Source organism: Sciurus vulgaris (genome assembly GCF_902686455.1).
Source record: "Sciurus vulgaris genome assembly, chromosome: 1".
Taxonomy (NCBI): Eukaryota; Metazoa; Chordata; class Mammalia; order Rodentia; family Sciuridae; genus Sciurus; species Sciurus vulgaris.
The window spans coordinates 38,248,169-38,271,431 of record NC_136461.1 but is presented as its reverse complement, the minus strand read 5'-3'; the positions used below and the strand labels follow the sequence as shown (position 1 = coordinate 38,271,431).

The 23,263-nt window shown below is 37.2% G+C and overlaps 1 protein-coding gene across 4 annotated transcripts in view; it reads left to right on the top strand.

Moving 5' to 3' along the window:
- The window catches only part of AGBL4 (AGBL carboxypeptidase 4), a 1,452,665-nt gene that overhangs the window by 1,114,336 nt on the left and 315,066 nt on the right, over positions 1–23,263 (top strand). For all 4 annotated transcript variants that reach the window (XM_079154653.1, XM_079154652.1, XM_079154651.1 and 1 more), the window contains one exon: positions 17,789–17,828. In XM_079154653.1, coding sequence (XP_079010779.1) covers positions 17,789–17,828 — 40 coding nt within the window. The remainder of the gene's footprint in view (positions 1–17,788; positions 17,829–23,263) is intronic.

Genomic DNA, 23,263 nt, shown 5'->3' with positions numbered 1-23,263 from the left:
AATATATAAACCATATTTAACTTTGAGCTATACAGAAATAGGCAGAAGGCCAAATGTGGCCAGTAGGCTGCAGTTTACCAACCTGGAGTTAGATGATAACTAAGGGCCTTCCCAAGCTCACATTTTTTTGCAGGGGGGTACTGGGGATTGAACTCAGGAGCACCCAACCACTGAGCCACATCCCCAGCCCTATTTTATTTTATTTAGAGACAGGGTCTCACTGAGTTGCTCAGCATCTCACTGTAGCTAAAGCTAGCTTTGAACTGAAATACTCCTGCCTCAGCCTCCAGAGCCACTGGTATAATAGGTGTGCACCACCACACCTGACCAGTGCTCACTTTTGTTCTTTCTCTGTTTCTCTTTTTTTTTTTTTTTTTCACTCTCTTTCTGTATACACCAAACACACACACCCACATACCTGCTTTAAAAAGTCATTGATACATCTACCTCAGCATCAGGAATTATTTCTTCTTTCAACTGGTTTAAGTCAATGCTCTCTTGCCATCAGGGGCCAGCTGGGAATTCCTGTTTTCCTAGTGATTGCGGAGCTTTTGAAGCAAAGACAAGGGGGATCCAATGCAGTGTTCTACTTACAGAGAAAAAAATATTGACACACTTAGGGACATAATAGATGAAGAAAAGCTTGTCCTCTATTCTCAGCTCCATCTGTATCCATAGACATGCCTTTATAAATGTGCTTTTGAATAGGATACAAATGTGATATTCAGAGAAGCAGTGGACAATTGTCACCATCTGCCATCTGCCCACACATAGGAACTGGCTCAGGAAAGAAAAGGTTTGATTCAAAGAAATCACAGTGCTTCATAAAAGAATGAAAATAATTCGTTTTATTTTCTTGATCACTTACTGCATGCTCATAGCTCAACAACTATGAGAATCAGGGAAGTGTGATATAATAAAAAGCTTGGATGCTAGAACCAATCAGACTTGGGTTTAAAATCACTAGAATGGAACTGTTTACTTTGTGCTTCCTAGAAAACAAAACAACTACAACTCTTAACATTTTGATTTCCTTTTCTGTATAATAATTATAATGCATATAATTTAGATTTATTAATAAAAATTAAAGATTTGAAATAAGAGATATGCAATACAAAGCACAGGGCCTGGTAAACAATATGCATTCATTCAATAGCAGCTCCTAGAAGGCTAGAACTAGAAAAAGGCAGAGCCAGGAGTCAAAGCAGGGTGTGATTGCCAAGCCCAAAGTTTATCCTCTGCAGAATGTCAATGGAGCAGGCAGGCTAAACTAAGAGGCCCCCAGTGGAGAGTAACTAGGAAAACAAAGATTTGATCAACTATAAATTATAAATAAAGCCTCCTACTGCATTTATTGGTAATCAGACCCTCTTTTTTGTTTATTTCATTAGTCTTCTAACACCTTTACCTAGCAACTCTAACTAGCTGTAACAAAGAAAAATTTTAAAAATTCATGACTTCTAACAAATATATGAAAAAAAAATGTTCAACATCTCTAGCAATTAAAGAAATGAAAATTAAAACTGCACTGAGATTCATCTCACTCCAGCCAGAATGGCAATTATAAAAAATACAAGTAACAATAAATGTTAGCAAGGTTGTAGGGAAAAGGATAGACTCATACATTGCTGGTGGGACTGAAAATTGGTGCAAACACTCTGGAAAGCAGTATGGCGATTCCTAAAAACACTAGAATGGAGCCACCATTTGACCCAGTTATCCCACTCCTTGGTATATATCCAAAGGATTTAAAATCAGCATACTACATTGACATAGTCACATTGATATTTATAGCAGCACAATTCACAACAGTTAAACTATGGAGCCAACCTAGGAGCCCTTCAACAAATGAATGGAGAAAGAAAATGTGGTATAAGTATACAATGAAGTATTACTTAGCCATACAAAAGAATGACTTTATGACATTTACCAGTAAATGGATGGCTCTAAAGACTATCACGCTAAGTGAAATAAGCCAATCCCTGAAAAACAAAAGTTAAATGTTTTCTATGATATGTGGAAGCTAACCCACAATGAGGGTGGAGGGGAGGGAGAAAAGTAGTTCAGTGGATTAGACAAAGGGGAAGGAAGGGAAGGAAGGGGAGCTAGGAAAGGAAAGACAATGGAATGAATCTGACGTAACTTTCCTGTGTACATAAATAAAAACATCACAGTGAATCTCACTATCATGTACATCCACAAGACTGGGGTCCTGATTAGAATAAGATATTTCCATGCTTGTACAAATATGCCAAAATGGATTCTACTATCATGTATAACTAAAAAGAAATGATGAATTTTAAAAATATCCATGATCTCTTAGATCACCAACAATTTGCTAGTTCTAGAATCTCTTCTAATTTTTTATTAAATTATTAATTTATTCTAGTGTATTTACTGGACATTGACTCTGCGCCATGCACTATAATCATACACTTGGGATGCCATGTGAATGGGAACCTTTAAGGAATTCACAGTTGAGTGAGAAAATTAATAGGAATTAACAGGACAATAGCAAAACTTCTATGATAGGGGAAATACAATCACAGAAAAATTGTATCTAAATAAATCTGGGTGGAAAGAAAGGTTATTCAAAGAGATAATAACAAAAATTTCCAAACCTGGAGAAGGATACAAATATTCACGTTCAGGAAGGTCAAAAATCATTAGCCAAATTCAATTCAAATATGTTTACCCTAAGATATACTATGATTGATCTCTCTCAAAGTTTAAATATGAAGAGAGGACTCTCCAAGCTGCAAGAGAAAAGAAACAACTAACACAAAAGGTGTTCCAACTCACCTGACAGTAGACTTCTTAGCAGATACTTTACAAACCAGTAAAAAGTGGGATGATATATTCACAGTGCTGAAAGAAACCCTGCTAACCAAGAACACTGTACCCAACAAAACTAATTTTTTTATAAATAAAGATTTTTCCAGACAAACAAAAGTTGAGAAAATTTATCACCACCAGACTTGTCCTACAAGAAATACTGAACAGAATTCATCAAACTAAAAGAGATGCTAATGAGTAAGAAGAAAATATTAGAAGGTATAAAATTTATTAGTAAGTAACTACACAGACAAATTCAGAATGCGCTAATATTTAAACATAGTGTATAAACCCTTTATATCTTTTGGGTGAAGACTAAAAAATAAAACAATTAAGAACTGCATTAATATGTTGAGATAACAATATAAAATGATGCAAAATGGGACATCAAAACTGGAAAATATAATGAGGAGTAGAATGCAAGCATAGAATTTTTTATCAATGTATATCTCTCTCCCTTTCTTATCTTCATAGCCAATGTTATGTTGATATAATTTCCAAATAGCTTGTTATAATCAAAAGATGTTTTTGGTAAGCCTCATGGTAACCACAAAGCAAAAACATATAGACATACCAAAAATAATAAAAGCAAGAGATCAAAACATTACTAGAGGGCTGGGAAGATGTCTCAGTCGGTAGAGTGCTTGCCTTGCAAACACAAAGCCCTGGGTTCGATCCCCAGCCCTGCAAAAAAAAAAAAAAAAAATTACTAGGAAAAAAAAAAAAAATCCCCTTAACCATAAGGGAAGACCATAAGAGGAAGAATTAAAAAAAATAAATAAATAAAAGCTACAAAAAAATTTAAACATGAGTTACAAAATGGGAGTAGTAAGACCATACCTATGGATAATGACCTTAAATATAAATGGACAATTCTTGTGTTAAAAGACAAAGAGTTATTGAATGAATTAAAAAAAAAAAAAAGACACACTGGTTACAGTGGCACATGCCTGTAATCTCAGAAGTTCAGAAGGGAGCCTGAGGCAGGAGATCACAAGTTCAAAGCCAGCCTCAGCAGTTTAGTGAGGCCCTGAGCAACTTAACAAGACCCTGTCTCAATATAAAATATAAAAAGAGCTGGGGATGTGACTCAGTGCTCGAGCATCCCTGGGTTAAATCCCTGGTACCAAAAAATAAAAAATTAAAAAAAAAAAAGATTTGACTGTATGCTGCCTATAGGAATTTCACTTCACTTCTAAGAATGCATATAGATTTAAAATGAAGGGATGGAACAATATATTCCATGCAAATGGAATAAAAAAGAAAGTAGGAGTAGCCATACTTTTATCAGATAAAATAGACTTTAAACCAAAAACAGTAAAGTGAGACAAGAAAGGTCATTATAAAATGATAAAGTAATCAATTTAGCAAGAGGATAAAACAATGTAAATATATATGGACTCAATATCAGAGCACCCTAAATATAAAGTAAATATTAATATACCTAAAGGAAGAGATAGCTCTTAATATGGTAATGGTAGGGAAATTTAACACCTCACTTTCAGCAATGGGCAGATTTCCAGACAGAAAATCCATAATGAAACATCAGAGTTAAATTGTACCATATACCAAAAGGTCTAACAAGAATCTACGGATCATTCCATCCAGGCTTTGGAATAACCATTATTTTCAAAAGGAAATGAAACATTCTCCAGGATAGATCATATAATAGATCACAAAACAAATCTGATCAAATTTTTTTAAGAACTGAAATTATACTGAGCCTTTTTTTTTGACCATAGTACTGAAACTTGATATCAATAGCAAGAAAAACGTTTAAAATTATACAATTGCATGAAAATCAAACAGCATACTCCTGAGCAATGAACGAATAAGGAAGAAATCAAGAAGGAAATTAAAAATTTTGTTGAAACAAATGAAAAGGAAATACAACATACTGAAAAAAATCAATACTGTGAGGGGAGTTTATACCAATCAACACCTACATCAAAAAAGAAGAAAGGTCTAAAATGAACCATCTATCATTGAACCTCAAAAAATTATAAACAAGAACAAACCAAAACCAAAATTAGTAGAGGAAGAAAAAGATTAAAGCAGAAGTAGAGAGTAAAACACACAAACCAACAAAAAAACTGAAAAAGGAAATGAGCAAAAAACACAAAAGATCAATGACATGAAGAGTTGCTTTTTTTTTTTTTTTTAAGATAAATGGAAGAATCAGAATTTTTAAAAAACAGCAATCCTACTTCTGGTTTTATATCTAACAGAAATGAAATTAGTATATCAAAGACATATCTTTATGTTAATTGCAGCATTATTTATAGATATTCAAGATATGGAACCAACCTAAGTGTCTATAAATACACTAAATATATGAATGCATAAAGAAAATGTGGCATATGTATATGATCGAATGTTGAATAACATCCTTTAAAATGTAAGGAATTACTTCTTTGTGTGACAAAGACAAATACTGCATAATCTCATTTATAAGTGGAATCTGAAAGAGCTGAATTCATAGAAGCAGAAAATACAATGGAGGTTGCCAGGACCTGGGACTGGTGGGCAGTGGGGGTGGGTATAAAGTTTCTGTTAAATGAGAGAATTATGTTCTGAGAATCTATTGTACAGCATAATGACTATGGTTTTACTTGAATATCATTAAAAGAGTGAATCTTAAATATTCTCATGACAAAATAAATAAATATATACAAGAGGTGGTCAGATATGCTAATTAGGTTGATTGAATCAATTAGCAATGTATACTCATATTGAGATATCACATTACACACTGTAAATATATATACTTACTATTAATCAGTTATATCCTAATAAGATTGGGAGTGAATTTTATAATTTTTCAAAAATGAAAGTTTATAAAAAGACATGAAGACAAGAGGAAAGCAGAGTGTACTGAGGAAGAAAGAAAATCAACTTGGTTGGACCCTGGATTATAGAGGAATGGAGGTGAACTTGGAAACTGCAGAGACAGGCAAGGGGAGCATGGTCATGTTAGGTAGTTTAGACTGTATTTTGTCAATGGAGATTCATATTTTTTAATTTTTGAGTTTGCATTTTGAAATTTCTCTCTGGTTTCAGGATGGAGAGTGCGTTAAGGGAAGTGGAACTAGCAGCCAGAAGACTAATTCAGTGCTTGTTGATCATTGATAAATTCCTTCACTTTCTTGAACCTCAATTTCTTCATCTATAACACAGAATTATGAAACATACCTTATAATTTTACAGGGTTTAAAAGAGTCATTGCAAACTACCATGACTGCTCCCTTCCTACGCTGCCCCAGGCAATAGATGATGAACAATGTGCGTCTGTGGCCAAGTGGGTGACTGTCTGCTACTGAAAGCATCAAAAGGAAGTGCCCCAAGATATTCAGACATGGAGTACAAAGCTGCTACTCAAAATCCTGAACACCTAAATCCTAACCTAATACAAATCTTTCCTTCAAGTTCCTGGAAGAAAAGACATTCACAGTGAACAACAACTACCCCCACTCCCAAAAAAACAAAAGCAAAAACCCCAAAACAAAAACACATAATAGTTGAAATTGACATACCTAAACTTAGGTCCTGTGCCCAGAGAGATTTTGTCCAAATGAAGTAGGAAATATGTCTTCCTTTTCTCAAGGCCTCACGGGAGATCCTGTCCAGCTATCTCTGAGGGTGAAGAGAGTATCTCTTTGCAAGTGCAGGAGTCCCTGAGACCCCTCTGTTCTCTGCAGCATCTTCAAAGTGAGGAATTTTGGGGTATCATGGAAAAGAGGTCCATGTCTTACACAATAGACCAGCTAATGCCCTCAATGTACAGAGCTCCTCTTGCTTGGTGGAAAGTGAAATCATCAATTCCCAGAGGATGATTGAAGGAGAGGGGAAATCAGAGTATCCTTAAATTCTGGTGGATTATATTAACCCTGTCTAGATATGTATTTCCAAGTTTCATCTGGGAATCAACTAGAAAAGGGATCTCATTATTTAAGGAAAGCATTTGGAGCCAAATCAGGCCCCAATGGGTATTTACAGTGTCACCAAAGATGATGAACTGAGAACAAGAGAGGTAGTTAACCCTGAGAGTTTAAAATGCAAACAGGTAAAACCTTAATGACCAATAAATTAATGTGAAAAGTCAGCCTTCACTGCAGGAAATGTAGTGAATGAACAAGATAATGAAAAAGAGTTCAAATCCACTAAATTATCTTTTATTTAAAAAAAGACAATTGAGGGCTTGGGAGATAGCTCAGTTGGTAGAGTGCTTACCTTGCAAGCTCGAGGTCCCGAGTTCAATCCCCAGTACCACAAAAAATAAAAAGACATACTCTATGATACCCATTTTATTATCAAAAATATTTTGGAAGTTATAATCCTTCATGCTAGTAAGGTTATAGTAAAATCTTTTTTTCTTTTTCTTTTTCTTTTTTTTTCATATCAGGAATTGAACCCAGGGGTGCTTATCTACTGAGCAACATCCACAGCCCTTTTCATTTTTTATTTTGTTTTGATACAGGTTCTTACTGAGTTGCTGAGCCTGGCTTTGAACTTGTGAGCTGGAATTACAAGCATGTGCCATCATACCTGGCAGTAAAATCTTTATTGTACATAGTACTAGATGGAAGAAATTGGAATGATCATACTGGAAAACAACTTAGCAGTATGTAACAAGAGTAAGGAAAAGGTGCTCTGACATGGTGGTATACACCTGTGATCTCAGTGATTTGGGAGGCTGAGGCAAGAGGATCACAAGTTCAAAGCCAGGCTTAGCAATTTAGCAAGGCACCAAGCAATTTAGGGAGACCTCATCTCAAAATAAAAAAATAAATAAAAAGGACTCGAGACATGGTTCAGTGATTAAGGTCCCCTGGTTCTATCCCTGGTATCAAAAAAAAAAAAAAAAAAAAAAAAGAAAAGAAAAGATAAAAGTAATGTAAAGCACATACTTTCTTTCCCAATAATTCTGCTCCTAAGTATTCATTACAGGGAAATCATCTAATCCCAATGAAGGGAAAAATTGTATCCAGGAAGATGTTTATTATAATGTTATTTATAATAACAAAATAATAATGCCTAAAAGTTTTATATTTAAGTCAACTGTGCACTTTCACTAAATGGAACATTATGAAGTCTTCAAAATAATGTTTTCAATTTTATAGAACTTCTTATGATACACTATAACCTAAAAGTAAAGGAATACAGAAAGTGACATCATATTTGTGTCATGGTTACATATTTTTAAAAACATACAATTATTACTTATGTATTGTAAGCACAGATAAGGACCAGAAAACAGCACAGAAAAAAAAATGAAAATAATTATTGGGATGTTGAAATTTTAAATGTATTTTTCTTTTTTGTATTTTCTTTTGGTATGTATTTTATTTACATATCATTAAATATTACTTGATAATATTATATACTATGGAAAGAATATTTTTAAGGGCACAGGTTTCATAGAAGCTCAGTTGAAATCTTAATCTATCACTTACTAATTACATGATTTTAGGCAATTGACTTAACCTCTTCAAGCTTTGGTTCTCATGTCTAAAGTGGGGTTAAATATTTGCATTATATGAATATTAGGAGGATAAAATAAGTAAACATAGGGCTGGTGTTGTGGCTCAGTGTTAGAGTGCTTGCCTAACGTGTGAGGCACTGGGTCCGATTCTCAGCACCACATATAATAAATAAAGGTTCATCAACAACTAAAAAAATTTTTTTTAAAGTAAACATAAATAAAATACTATTGTATAATAAATGTTCTATAAATGCCTTCCAGGTCTTAATGTTTTTCAATAAAGGATTTCTCAGTTTACAAAGATATACACACAAATAAGTTAAAAACAGGTTAGGAAAATTAGGCAGAGAAAAGTAAAAGTGGTTCAATAATTGTAAATCCCACTCTCCCCCAACTTTCCCAGTTTCTATGAAAAGTATAATGGGATTTAATGACATTCTGGCTGCATTGTTGAGAATCAAAGATGAATCAGATGCTTGTTTTTCAACACTTCTTCAATAGCAAAAAAGAAAAAAAAAAAGGAAGAAGAAGAAGAAAGAAAAAAGACAAAAGACAGAAAGAGAACTTCCCCTCACCCATTCTACTCCCTAAACACCCCCACCACCAGACTTCAAGATGTGTCCCTGGAATTCCAAGAAAATAACATTTTGCTCTTTTATTTGTGGTGAACACATTTGCTTTCCCCAAGTAACAAAAGGTATCATTTTGCTTTTAATTATGGGTTGTTATTGTGCATTGCTTTTATTTGGCAAAGACGTTTGTTTCAGGAAAATTAATTTAGACAGTTCCATTTTTCAAGCAACAATACCTTCTGTCCCAGGCTTACAAAGAACAATTAGATCTGGATTCTTTCCCCACAATCAAGCTGCAATTTCTTGTGGAAAGTTGTGGTTGATCAGTGTGGAATGGAGTTTCCATGAGAGTCACTCAAATGCAGAAAATACACTTTTATGGCCTGGCACTTCTACTTCCTGAAGTATATATAACTGACATCGTGCAGAACCATTACTCTGGCTAGGCAGGAACACAGATTAATGCTGCCTCACTTTCAGTGCCAGAGTCTTATTCTGAATGTCATGATATTTTTCACAGGAACTCGTTTCATGCAATTCAGCAAACATGACTGCAGGCCTGTTATGTGCCAAGTACAGTTGTAGGAGCTAGAGATACCGATCTGAATCCCACAGTTTCCTTGCCTGTGAGAGCTCACAGTCAGAAACCTCAGACAGATAATTACAACACACAGTGACAACACTTGTGGCCAAGGGTAGTATAAGGTGCTGAGGAAGCCTTAAGATGGCACCAAACTCAGTCTGGGAGGCCAGAGATAGCAGGCAGCGTTCATGATGTAGGATAGAAGTCACATGTGCAGAAGGAGGAGAGAAACACTTTTAAAGCAAAGGATTGTGGAATTAAAAACAGAAGTCTTACCAGACTGTGTACTATTTACACAGAGGTATGTGTCAAGTGCTGAGCTAACTACTGGTGGGCTGTTAAACCCATTTCGAAGTATTTAACTAACTTGCTTGTGGTCACTTAGCCAGTATGTGGTAGAGAAAAGTTCAGAGAAGATAAATTATTGGCCTATACGGTTAGTAAGTGGCAAAAATAGGGCTAAAACACATGGTTTCTGGCTTCCAAGTGTTTTTAATTCATCATTTCATTCAGTCCTTACCACAGTTCTGTGCAGAGCTGCTGTGAACAGCTTTGCACACTTATAGAATCTGAATGGGAACAAAAAAGACTATTGAATACTTACTTGCGTGTGTTAGGATCTTTTAAGAAGTCACAGCCTCTAAACTCTTCCACTGGAATAAAGTGATCTTGATACTTCTTGAGACTTCTCAAGAAGTCTGAGGTTTTCAAATTTTATTGAGTCTAACATTTTATCTTAAAAAATCATTTGAATTTTATATTCTACCCTATACTATGAGAGGTGAAGAGATTTTCCAAGGGCTACAAACACTACTTGTGAGTGTGGAGCCAGGATTTGCAATTCCTCATTGGTTCCTTGTCCCTACCCACGCCCAGGCCTGTAGTTTCTTTTTCTGGTCCCCGCTCACTGCCCCGTCATTACACCTCTCTGTGTTCCCTAATCCTTATCCAACCACAATGTGGGAAATTCTTTCACTTCAATTCTTTTTTAAAAGTTGATCCTACTTCCTCAGTGAAAAGTAAAATAGTTCCCATCTTCAGGGGCCACTTCAATTACCCCCTCTTTAAAGGAAGCCCTCTTGGTAACTTCTCAGTTAAAACTACTTGAATTTAAAAACAACACCACCACACACACACACACACACACACACACACACACACACACACACAATATTGGAGCTCATAACAAATCACTAACTGAATTTCTCCCCTGTCTCCTCTTCCCCACCCCACTACCTTTTTTTTCCTTCACAAATTTTTTGGGGGTACATCTGTGCTTTGTTGCAGAACATACTGACCAAAATTTATTTTCTGAAGTTTGATTCTAAGAATAATAGACAGGGTTTTTTTTTGTTTGTTTTCCAAATATGAGGTTATAATGTAAAAACTGTTTTTTCAAGTAACATACAAAACTTAAGGAGATTTCTGACAACTTCCTTGAATACCAAGCTAAGAAATCTAGTCTTATCTAAAATGCAATGGGGAACATTAAATTATTAGAAGGATGGAACAAATTTAATTTTAGAATGATCAGTCATACAGCTAGCGAGGAAGCTAGACTGGAGTAAAAGAGATTAGAAGCAATGAGTTTAGAGAGAGGTCAATGCCACATGAAATATCTTTGAGGAAGCAGTCTGTGATTGAAGATAGGGCAGGAAGAGGGTCTTGGATCCCTCGATGCCTAGAAGATAACTATGGCTGGGGGAGGGCAGGAGCCGAAAGGGAAAGAAGGCCAGTGGAAAGGAAGGGGCCTAAGTCCTGAAGCTAATGTAAGCTCCTGTCCCTGTAGACCCCCATTTCTGTAGGTGTTGATCCTCAGGTCCTTCCCACAGTAGCTGGCTTTTGGAGTGACAGGAAAATGCCTGGGGATTACTGGTGCTCTTGTTTAAATCATTTCAGTCTATGCCATGAAAGACTGACTTTTCCCCAAATAGCTATCTTGCACAAAACACAGAAAGCAAAACAGAACACATAATCAGTGACTGTTCTCTTCCTCCACGCAGAACCCCACACATGGAACCAGCCCTGAGCTCCTAGAACACCACGTCCCTTTTCATTCTGGGAGGCAGTTGTGATGCAGTCGTGACCAAAATGAAAAGTCCATTTTTAACCATAGCCTCATGATTACCCATCCATATGAAGAAGCCTTAATTCTCTATGCACAATTCCTAGAACCCAAAAACAGAAAAAGAGAGGGCTTTGAGAAAAACTATGGGGGCAGTGCATGAGTATTGTTTGTGCATATATGTCTATTGGGAAAGAGGGGGCAGAAGCTAAATACCTCTTTGGTGACCAATTCAGTTGGACCCTATTACTCAACTTGGCAACAGGTTTACTGAGTATTATCTATTGGTCAGGTGCTGAACTAGCCCCTGAGAAGAGGGACATTCAGAGGGCACAGTCCTCACCCTCAGGGAGATCACACAACCAATGGAGAGGATACAGGAGTGAGCAGACTGTGCAAATACAATGTGATGGTCCTCTGATCAGGCCACGCTCAAGATCCCATCCAGCATTGATTGGCAGGTTGAGAAAGTCCTTAAAAAGAGGTGGCATGTGAGTTGAGAGCCAAAAAGCAAGTACGAATTAAGTAAGCAAAGTAGATAGGAGATGGACTTGTTATTCCAGGTACAGGGAACAACTTGTGAAACATGGGCAATTAGGGAATTCAAAATGATTCATGGTGGCTGGATCTCAGAGTCTAAGAGGACTGGGGATGGAAAGCTGGAGGCACGTCATGGAAGTCCTCCAAGAGCTGCTAACAGGTTAGACTTTATCCTGTGGAGGCCCTGATGAGTTTGAAGACATGCATTCTAGAAAGCTCGCTCCAGCTGTGATGTGGAGGATAAACTAGAGGAGGCAAGATGAGAATTAGACCAGTTAAGTGGTTGTTATAAAAGGCAAAGTGTCAGATAGTGAGAAGTGCAAAGACAGCCTGAGGTAGCAAAGACCTGGAGCCAGCTCTCAGAAATCCAGCTCTCAACCAGCATGATCCCCACTCAGCCCATTGTCACCTATTTAGAATGATTCTTCCTTTTTCTCTCTACATCCCCCTCTTCTCCAAAATGCTTTCTATGACTTTAGTCAAATAGGATTCAGATATGAAAAAAAAAAAAAGGAGTATCTTTCAGGTTTGATATTGCCTGAAAGAGTTCCAAAGATTCAGTACCTTTCATCTATACCTGAAGGCTTAGGACACAGGGTTTTTCAAAGTTCCTCCTTGTAACAAAATAGCCAAGTTGTATCCTATTGGCATCTTGTTATTATTGCCACCTCCCCTGTCAAGAAAAGGATTAAAAGCGAAAGTACAGCAGTAAGATCAAACATGTTAGTTATGACAATAAATATATTTGACTTGTACTTTTCAACTTCAAAATAAAGACGACTGAAGACAAACAGGTAACAAAATTTTGCACAAGATTAAAATGCACTGCATTTGTTATTTTAAAAATATAATCTCATTAAATAGAGATAGTGATAAAGATGACAAGAAAATAGAGCAAAATATTAATGATGGTTGCTCCTTTAGTTGTACAATTTTATTAGTTTTTACTTTTACTCTAAATTTTCTGGAAATGTGAGACAAAAATAAGTAGGTGTTATTTTCATAATTTAAAAAAATTGAAGATAGGTACTTAGGACAACTACAATTTTCACTGAAGATAACTGAACCCATAAAAGGTTTAGTATTTCTGGGTAAGGTTTCTAATTAGCCCTGCTTTCAGTGCTTCCACCCTCCAGGCAGTCAAGGTGACCACAGGTCCGGTAACATTGTGCTGACAAAACAGAGTCCACTGGATGCCTGGGAGAGTAATGGACAACTCCTGGGGCTAGGATCCTTGTAGAAAGTCCCATAAGCTTCCATTGTAGATTCCCTGGCAATCTCTGAATAATATGAATGTAGAGATTACTCCTGTTGACCTTAGAACCCCAATTCTCCATAGCCTTAAAGGGGTTATGCTCAGCTTTCATCACAAGGTTGTTAATTACAGAAGTGGTGAACGTTCATGTTTACCACTTTTACCCAGGAAGGCTAGATATCGTCCTCTTAACCAGCCAGGTAATTATATATGCCTGGTTGACCAGCATGGCATACTCACATCCCTCCAGGATTCCCAAAACACACACACACACAGGCACACAGGCACACATGCACACATGCCTAGGTGTGAAATTTATTTGCCAGAGGAGCAATGTCCTCTCTCCATCCAAGTGCAAGTGTGCAGGCACACATGCACGCACACACACATGCACATGCACATGCACATCCCCACGCAACCACAAGCACACATATAATGGCTCTGTCTTCCTTAGATATAGTATTTGATCAGCTAGTGATTCAACAGTTAGAGGCCACCTGTATCGCTGACTTCATTTATCTCTACCTAATATGTTGTATTCTACTTTCCTGGCAGTTAACGTACCATTACCATCTTCATAGAAGAGGTTTTTGTCTCTATTAGTTGCTAACTAATTATAATAATTTGGTAATTCTTTTTTATTCAAGATGCCCCTCTGTACATAAGTGATTGTACATTATTGGTGAAATTCCGTAAGTCATGTGCCCTGTGTTTACAAATGCCATGCAGTTTCCCTTTGGTAATCTCAGATGGTTATGCCAGGTAAACTAGTAATTAAAATTTTCACTTTCATTTTATACCTTTTATTTTTGACAAAGTTTGGGGGAATTATTTGACTATTCCATCTTCTTGGCTAAAAATTTGTTGCAAAGTCATTCTGGAATATACACTTTTGTTTTCATTTGCATATAGAACACACATTTTGCAATCTTAAGAACTACAGGTTAAAACAATAGCCTACACTTACCTGCTTGTGCCACTAGGTGGTGTACACATATGTTAGTGAACTGCAAGTTAAATGAGTTTGTCAAGGGGTTAGATTTAATTCATCAGCACAGGGGTGGTACAGATAGTGGTAGTTATAGAAGTCCTGGTGAGATGGTGATACTGTAGGCAAGAGTAAGGAAAGGAAGTTCTCCCAGAGAACATGGGTAGACTGTATTGCTGGATGCAGAAATGGCAGGAGTAAAAACAGAAAGTCCAGAAACCTCAAAGATATGGCTGAGGAAAAGTCTCAGGAAGGGAGGAACATGCCTACCTTTCATACTGATTTGTTCCTACTAAACAGGGTCATCTCAAAAGGAATAACAGAATACTTAAATCATTTAAGCTATATGACATCAAACATTTCTTTAAGGCCTTTGTTCTGAGCACTGGAGGCATAGAGATGAAATGAAATAAGTCTGTCATCAAGTAAAGACCTAGTAAAAAAGGCAGACAAGGGAAAAGACAATTAAGACAGAGCAGGATATAAAAGATAGGTTTTACAAGATCCATTGGAAGAACAAAATATGAAATACTCACTCTGCTCTGAGGGAGGGAAAGAGGGTGTTAGGTTGGATTTGGTGGAGGAAGTAGACCTCACAGGTCTTTAGAGTGAGGGGGGCCTCAGGAGGGAACAGCATAAGCAAAGGCATCAAAGCTTAAAGGATGCTGTGGATTTGGGGATTAGTTCAGTTGATTTTAGCAAATGCTTACTGAAGGCTACCCAGTAAACAGGGATGATTGAGAAGACCCCCAAAGGTCATAAGAACTGATATAACGAAGGTGTATAATAGATGTCTTGAACCCTTAAGATGCTCCTTGTGTAGTGAGAAAGACTCACAAACACAGAAAATGGTAATGTGAAAGTAGACCTTAAATGTGATCCCTTCTGTTCTTAGAATCCCAAAGTCCTGGCCTCAGGGGTTCTCAGAGGACTCTTTACCAGAAGAGGGAGCTCACAAGCACAGTAACTGGTTGTGCATTTGATTCAAAGTGATTAATGGTATTTCAGCATCACTTGCCCATTTTAGAGTTCTGAAGTTTAAGACCAGATACAGGCAGCAAGTTGTACAAAGCCACACAGAGAAGCCAGGACACATGCCCAGGTGTATCTGACTCCTGCCAGATTTTCTTCCTGGTATTTTTTTCTTTTTTTTTTTAACTGGACCCTGGGCACAGAGTTGACTTTTAACAATAGTTCTAGACAGGGAATTAGGCACTTTTCGGACAAATCAACCTCCTTTGCCAACTGTGATCATCAGAAAGATAAGCCTGTGGAAAAAGAAGGGCACAATATCCCTCATGCGTGAGGAAAGTGCCAAGCCACACAGGTTGGCCTTGGAGAAGACAGCTTGAACCACTTTTCCCACTGCTCTGGTTCTGTATGGGAGGGGAGGTTGTCTGGCTACAGCATTCCTTTTAGCCAGTATGTGTGTGTGTTTCATTTCAGCTCGAGAATTTGTGCTCACTGTGTAGATCAGTGATATCTCGGAGTTGCATTGCATTGTTTGCTTGAAAATGTCAAAGGAATGAGTTATGAGCTGGCAGGAAAACAGGGTTGTGTGATTTAGAAGGCTCCAAAAGGATACAGGCCTGCTTTCAGAAGGTCCATGAGAAGTCAGAAGCAAAGCGTTGAGAGATCTTAAAGAGGTTTTGACTGGAACAGGTCAAAGTTAAATGGAGATGGAGGGTGATCTAAAGACAGGAGACTTGAGACCAAGTCCTATGAAATAAAGATAGAGAAACAGGGAATATTAAGCCTGGAGAGACAAGATACAGATCTTCTCCAGACCTCCAAACTATTGTCATGGGAAACAGTGATGTCATCAGAAAGCAGTACTTCACCCTGTTCTAACTAATAACAAGTAGTGAGTACCTATCAAGAAAAGAAATGAAACAGAAACAGTCTATTTGGTGGGGATTTTGCAGAGGGGACTCCTTCACTGGTGGCAGGTCAAAGTCAATGACCTCTGAGCTCTAAGTATCTGTAATTCTATGAAAAGTGACGAGACATCTTATAGAAACAAAGGGTCAGATGTTCTATGATAGTAACAAAATCAATAGTAAGTAGATTTTCTTTATTGAGAATCTATTAAATGTCAGGTGTAATGCTAGATGATTTATGTGCATTGTCATGTTTTGGACTTTAGCACCAGGATTATAGCTAACTAAATTCTTATTCTGGCCCTGCCATTCAATGAAGTTGTGGTCTTGGCCAAGTAGTTTCTCCTCTATGATTGCCATGTCCTTCCTCTGTACAAACCCTATAGAACTATCAAGAATCTGAGAAGAAATGTTATATCAAAGTACTTACTATACGTGGTCTTTAGTTGGGTCTCAAGAAAAGGTTGCTGCCTTCCCTTTTCTGCTTAAACTGAATTTCAGGAAACTATTCTCGGAGAAAGGCAAGATAAGAGGGAAATGCAGGTGAGGCGAGATATGTGCTAAGACAACCACTGGATGAAACATCTGGTAATCAGAAGCTCCTGCAATTTGAAGCCTAGACTAGTGGTTCTCAAAGTGGAGTTTGTTTGGACCCTTTTAAGAAAAGAAAAATGTAGGTTTTTTTTGTACTATATATGAAATATCAAGCTGAGGAAAGAGAAAGAGGTTAGCAGGAAGACTGCAGGTTAAGGAGTCCTGATTGGAGTCTTCAAGGGAGCTGCTCACCACTGCCCCATCAGGAGCCTCTTATACTTCTGTGCACTCAGGCTCCCAGGACAGGTATAACAGAGCTTCACAGTAGGTATACTGTGACAGGGAACAAGACTTCTGAGACATTGATCACCTCGGCTTTTGGGGTAACCAAGGCCAACTGCCTCCAAATGCAAGCAGCACCATGCAGGTAGCCTAGTGTGCTCGACAAATATTAATTTGTATGAATGTTGTGTGGTACAAAGGGATAAGGATTCAGTTAGAGAAGGAATGATGATATCACCAGTAATTGAAATTGTTATAGCATGGTTGAACAATAAACCAGCCCCAAAGTATCTTGATTAGAAAGGTGTTATTAGGCATGATAATAACACTGGCACCCAAGACAAAGACTGTTTCCAGTTTATCAGACACTCAACCAACGCAACCAGCATAAGCAAAGAGAACTCTGAGTTTGCCTGGTACAGAGGAGTGAGCCTGAGCTAGGAGACTGAAAAGGACCCTTTTTGTAGCCTTAGGTAAGCCTTATTTTTCCTGGGTCTCATTTTTTCCTTAAATATAGTATAGGTTTGATTGGGAGACCTCTGAGGTCCTCTCAGTTCTGACCATTTATGTTTCCAAGGACAAGTGAAAGGCTGTTCATTCCCCTTTGTCTCTAGGATGCAAGGCCTCTGGGCAGATTTATATGCATAAGCACCATGTGTGCATATTTGACTCTGCCCTGTGTGATATGTTTCGTATGCTCTCCATGATTTTGCTAAGCACAAGTTTGTCTCTGGCTCAAATCAGTACTCTTATAGTGTGTTTTCTTTTGCAGCAACAGCGGCAGCTTGACCTCTTGACAATTACCAGCCCCGGTAAGTAGGCGCGACTGATTTTCTGCCATGGCTTCTCCCCATTTCCCAGATTGATGCCTAGCTGCTTATCCAAACACAATCCCTGCCTTTGACTCCCTGGATGAACAGCATGATTTTTGTGCCATGAATGACGCTCCCCCGCCCCTACTCCAGGGATACTTTATTTTCTCCCCCACAACTCTCTGCTGTCCCCTTCTGACTGTGAAGATGGCAGGGCTGATACCCTGGATGTTGCTACACACTCTGGAGTCAAGTTCTTCCCAAATCAGTCACTGGACTCAAATGTCAAGGACATGTATCATCTCCCGATAAATAAGTTTTAAAATCATGGGGAATAGGGAAGCCACCTGGCAGGTATCAGGGAATGAGGGAGGGTGGATCATGAGGAAGAGCCTGATAAAGTGACCAGATTTGGTTGGCTGTGCTCAGTCAAGATTGCTTTTGTTTCTCCCCTTTAGGGGAAGGAAAGACAAGTCCCCCAACAAAGCTGTAGAGATGGGATTAAAAGTTCTTTTCTTTCCCTTAGACCTGACATCTAGCCTAGGCAGAGGCTGAGCAGGTTAGTTTTGTCAGAGTATTTTACTGTGGTTTGGGAACTGGAGGCAAAATTGGAACTGGAGGCCAAGAAATACAATTCTCTCTGGGGACTGAGGGGGTGAGCATTCTGGAGTGGGTGTGCTGGTTCATCTACATGCACAAGGTGATAACAGTCCTGGTGACTATCTGCTGTGCTAGGCATTAACACTTTGGTTACTGAACTATGTGTGGGTAAATAGAGTTCTGGGGTAGTGACCCAGATGTGGAGCAGAGTGGCCATATGACAGGGTTGGGAGTCACTTCAAGAATGACTAATTACCAATAAACGTGGAGATGTTTCAATATTTTAATAACCAATGCAGCTGAACTATGTCAGCCCTGCCTCCCACCAAACTTGACATGCTGTGTCTAAGAACCAGGTGGTCACTTACAAAGCAATTGAAAAAGTGCTCTCTGCAGGCACTATCCTAGCACAAAGGCTGGTTATCTGCTGTATGTAAGGGTACAGGACAGTAGATCCACCCAGTTCAGGCAGTCTTACTATATTTCAACCTAATAGAGTTCTTGGACTTAAAAACTTTTAAGAATAAATATGGAAATTGTTTGAAACACATTTACTCTGTCCCACAGAATGAGTGTATTTTTATATATGTATGATTAACATTTATAGAAATTCCAAGTCACAGGCTGACATAACTGGAGTGTCTCTCTCATGTGACCTACCAATTCCTCCTCACTGAAGTGCTGGTGAGGGATTATTTTTGTCCTGTCCTGTTTACTTGCTCTCCTTTTAAATTTTGTCCTTTTCTACTACACATGCACTGTCCAGATTCCCTGCTTCCACATCCCAGTGTCATGTGGTCACACCCTGAGTGTTCCATGCTAGCTTTTTCTGCTCCTAATTGCTACTGCACAAATTCAAGCAGAGTAGTTGTGAGTCCCAGTGCACTCCTTTTAGACAGCTATGGGATTGCAAAATGCTCAGCACTGCCAGAGTTTGAGTGGTTTATAATTATCCTTCCTTTTAGTTGAGAAAAGAATATCTTCTGGGTCAGCACTTCCCAAAAGGTATGTTGTGGCACACTGGTATTCTGCAAGAGGGCTACACTTCTGTGCTATTGTGAGATATTGATCCACTCAGCTCTCAGGGGCACAAGTAGACCTGGGTCAGCTGGAGCTCCTCAAGGTGATAGCTCTACACCTATATTTCAGACAAGTATTATCCATGTATGCTTCAAAGGTTAGGAAGCACCATTAGACCGTCTATTATCTGGATGACTCTATTCCATTGTCAAAAGCACTTTCATTAACTGTCTCTCACTATCAAATTCACTCCAGTTCCCCCACATCACCAGAAGCTGCAGCAGCTAAGAGTGGGCTGGGGCTGTCCATGGGAGTTACTGGTTTATCTATATTCCTCACCAGACCATCATTAACCTAGAACTGCAGTCTGATGCTGCCACTCCTGAAGGACTACAAGCCTTGTGAAATTCTGATTGGAGTTTGGAAACCTTAAAATTCAGTGTGATATCTTCTTTAAAATTTATTTTGTTTATTGTGAATAATTCCAAATATATGGAAAAACTAGAGACATAGCGATCAGTCATTTACCACCCCTTCCCAGCAACTTGGCTTTACTGTGGCTGCATTGTGCCGTCTCTGCTAGAATCCCCTATTTAAAACAAAATTATAGATATAGTTGAGACTTTGCATTACTCCTTCCTGATTGCATCTCTTACTCCCTACACCTTTCAGATAACCACTGTCATGTATTCAGTATTTATTTATATCTATGTATTAAAATGTAACCAGAAATATTTTATAAATTCCTATAAATGACATCAAACTAAAAATGTCCTTCCATGACTTTTTCCCTATGTATTACTATATTGTAGGAATTTATTCATGATACACATGGCTCTGGTTCATGAGTTATAATTGCTGTATAGTATTCCATATATTATTGTATTACAATTTGTTGATTTTATTAATCATAATGTAATTATCTATGGCTTTTTCCAATTGCAAACAATGCTACTGAGAGCATTTTTGTGAAGGTCTCCTTGTGCATCAGTATATCTCTAGGGCATATTTATGGGACAGGAATTACTAATTATATACCTCTTCAATTTTACTGCATAATGGTCCAATTTTCTCTAAAATAGTTAGACAAATTTATGCTCTCAACACTACAGTGTCAGAATTTCCATTTCCCTGAATCCTCAACACTTAGAATTGTTGGACTTATGAATTTTGCCAGTTGGAATGATAAACATGAAATGATATTGTTATTTGTTTCCATGATTACTAGTGGGGTTGAGTTCTTTCTATATGTTTATTGGCTACTGAGGTTTCTTCTGTGAATTGGCTTTTCATACCCTTTGTGTATATTCTTTTGGTTTGTTTCTTTTTTATTGATTTGTAGTTTATTATTCTGAATCTCAGTACTTTATCTCTTACATGCACTGCTAATATCCTCTCCTAGAATGTGGTTGGCATTTTTTATTTTCTTTAGGATGTATTTTGGTAAGTGGAAGGTTATGTATCATGTTAATGTTGGTGAATTAATCAATCTTTTGCTTTATGTGTTTTGCTTTTATGACCCTAGAAATTCTTCCCAACCTGGATATAATATTCTCCTATATTTACTGCTAAAGTTTGGGAAGTTTTGCATCATATTAGGGTCTTTACTTTGTCCCATTTAGGACTGACATTTGTATATCATATGAACTAGGAATATAATTATTTTTAATTTACGTGTGAATAACCCATTATCTCAGCATCATATAAAAACTAGTCCATCCTTTTCCCCACCTATCAGCAATTATACTTCCATCATGTCAGTTTTCCCATGTGTGAAATCTCTTCCTGAGTTCCGTCTATGCTATTCCATTGGTCTACCAGTCATACTGTCTTTTTCATAATAAATTCCAATTTTGATATTGTCTTTATAATTGACAGAAAGATATCCTTCCCCTTTCCCTTTTGTCTTTTTGAAAGCAGCAATTATATATTTTAAAAATAATATTTCTGAAATACAATCTAATAATCTCTATAGTGTGACAAGTAAATTTGTTCTATTTGTACTTATAACTGATATATTTGGATATATTTATACCACCATATTTGTGCTGTTTATTTTTCTTTTTTTTTATTTTGTTCTTTTGGACTGCCTTTTTAAGTATTGATTTAGTTTTATATATTGCCTGCCTTTTTAATCTCCTCTTCAGATTTGGATACTATAAATTTCTTTTATAGCCTTTAATTGATTACCTTTGAATATAGACTTTAATTATACTTTTTCTTACAAAGACTACAGTTATTCCTGCCAACCAAAAAAGATATAACTCCATATTTGCTGATGAGAAGCATTCTTTCACCACCATGTTGAAAACTGGCCTGTCATCACGTAGTTGTTTTCGTTTAGACTTTTGAGTTCACATTTTTGCAAAAAAGAAAAAGAATGTATTATTATAAGTGAAATTGGCTTTTCCCACACAGCTTGAGTTTTTGTGTTTTCTGGTTTCTTATAACTCAAGCCTTTTCTATGTAATCTTACTGAAGTGCTACTTCAATACCTATTTTAGTGAGAATCTGTGGGTAATCCTCTTAATTTGTGTATGTCCTTATTTTGGCTTCTCTTTGGATGTCAGTTTGGCTAGGTGTAAATTCTAATTTGAAGAGAACTTTATTTTGAACTTTGAAGACTTTTTCATTGTCTTCTGCATTTGTATGAGAAGTCTGCCATTAGGGAAAGTATTTTTTTCTTGGGTAGATTTCAAGATTATATTTAATCTTAATGTTCTGCCTTTTTACTTTCATGAGTCTAGGTGTAAATTTATTTTTATTTATCCTGTTTGGTACTCTGAGTATATTTGCCACCTAAGAATCTTATGTTTGGGGAAATTATTGGCAAATTATCTCTTTAAATATTGCCTTTTCCCACATTCCTTTGATTCTTTGCTTTAATAATTCCTATTAGACAAATGTTAGATCCTATCAAGTGATCCTTTATGGTTCTTTGCTGATTTTTAATTTTTTAATAATTTTTATTAATTTTGTCTTACTGCACTGATTCTGGGTTTCTCCCAAGTAACTTGCATGCACAGATTCACTTTTTTGACCGTGTCTACTCTAGATTTTTTCTTTTTAAATATTTCAATAGCTATATTTTTTCATTTCCAAGATTTCTAATTTTGCTCATATCCACCTGTTCTTGTTTTATTTCTGCCTATTCTGTTTCATAATTTCTTGTTCTGTTTTAATGTCTTCATTTGTTTCCTTGAACATCCTCAATATGCTTATTTTAAAATCTTTGTTCCATAAAATAAGTTTCATCTGGAGGGAACTCAAGTTCCAATTGTTGATTTTGTTTAGTATCATTTTTAGCATTCACTTTCTTCATGCGTTTTGAAATTTTAATTTGTAGGATGACTTTGGAAAGAAAGTTTTCTCCCTCTCCACTCCCAGACTCCCTTATCTCCCTTTGTGGTAGTTTCCGCAATCACCTCTACTCATATCTTTGCTCTAGAACCTGGTGAATATTGGGCTTATAGAAGAGACAAAAAGTTCAGGATGGTTCGACATTACTTCTGGTTCCCAAGTCTCTATTCCTCATTTCCCTAGGCCTATGAAGCATAGAAGTTCTCCCCAGAGTTATGCAGTGACCTTTTTTTCTAGGCTTTTTTCATGACAAGGAGATCCTTGCCCTGAGCAGAAACTTGTCTCTGATGTCCCCCCTCCTATAGAGTATTTTCAGTCTGCCTCATCCTGTAGGAGGCAGGCTTTTAGCTGTTACTACGTGCTTCTGCATCTAAATTCCAGCAAGCCCAGTAGACTTCATCTGCTATGAACATTTGTGTACTAGTTTTTGTGCAAGCATATTTTTTCAACTCTAC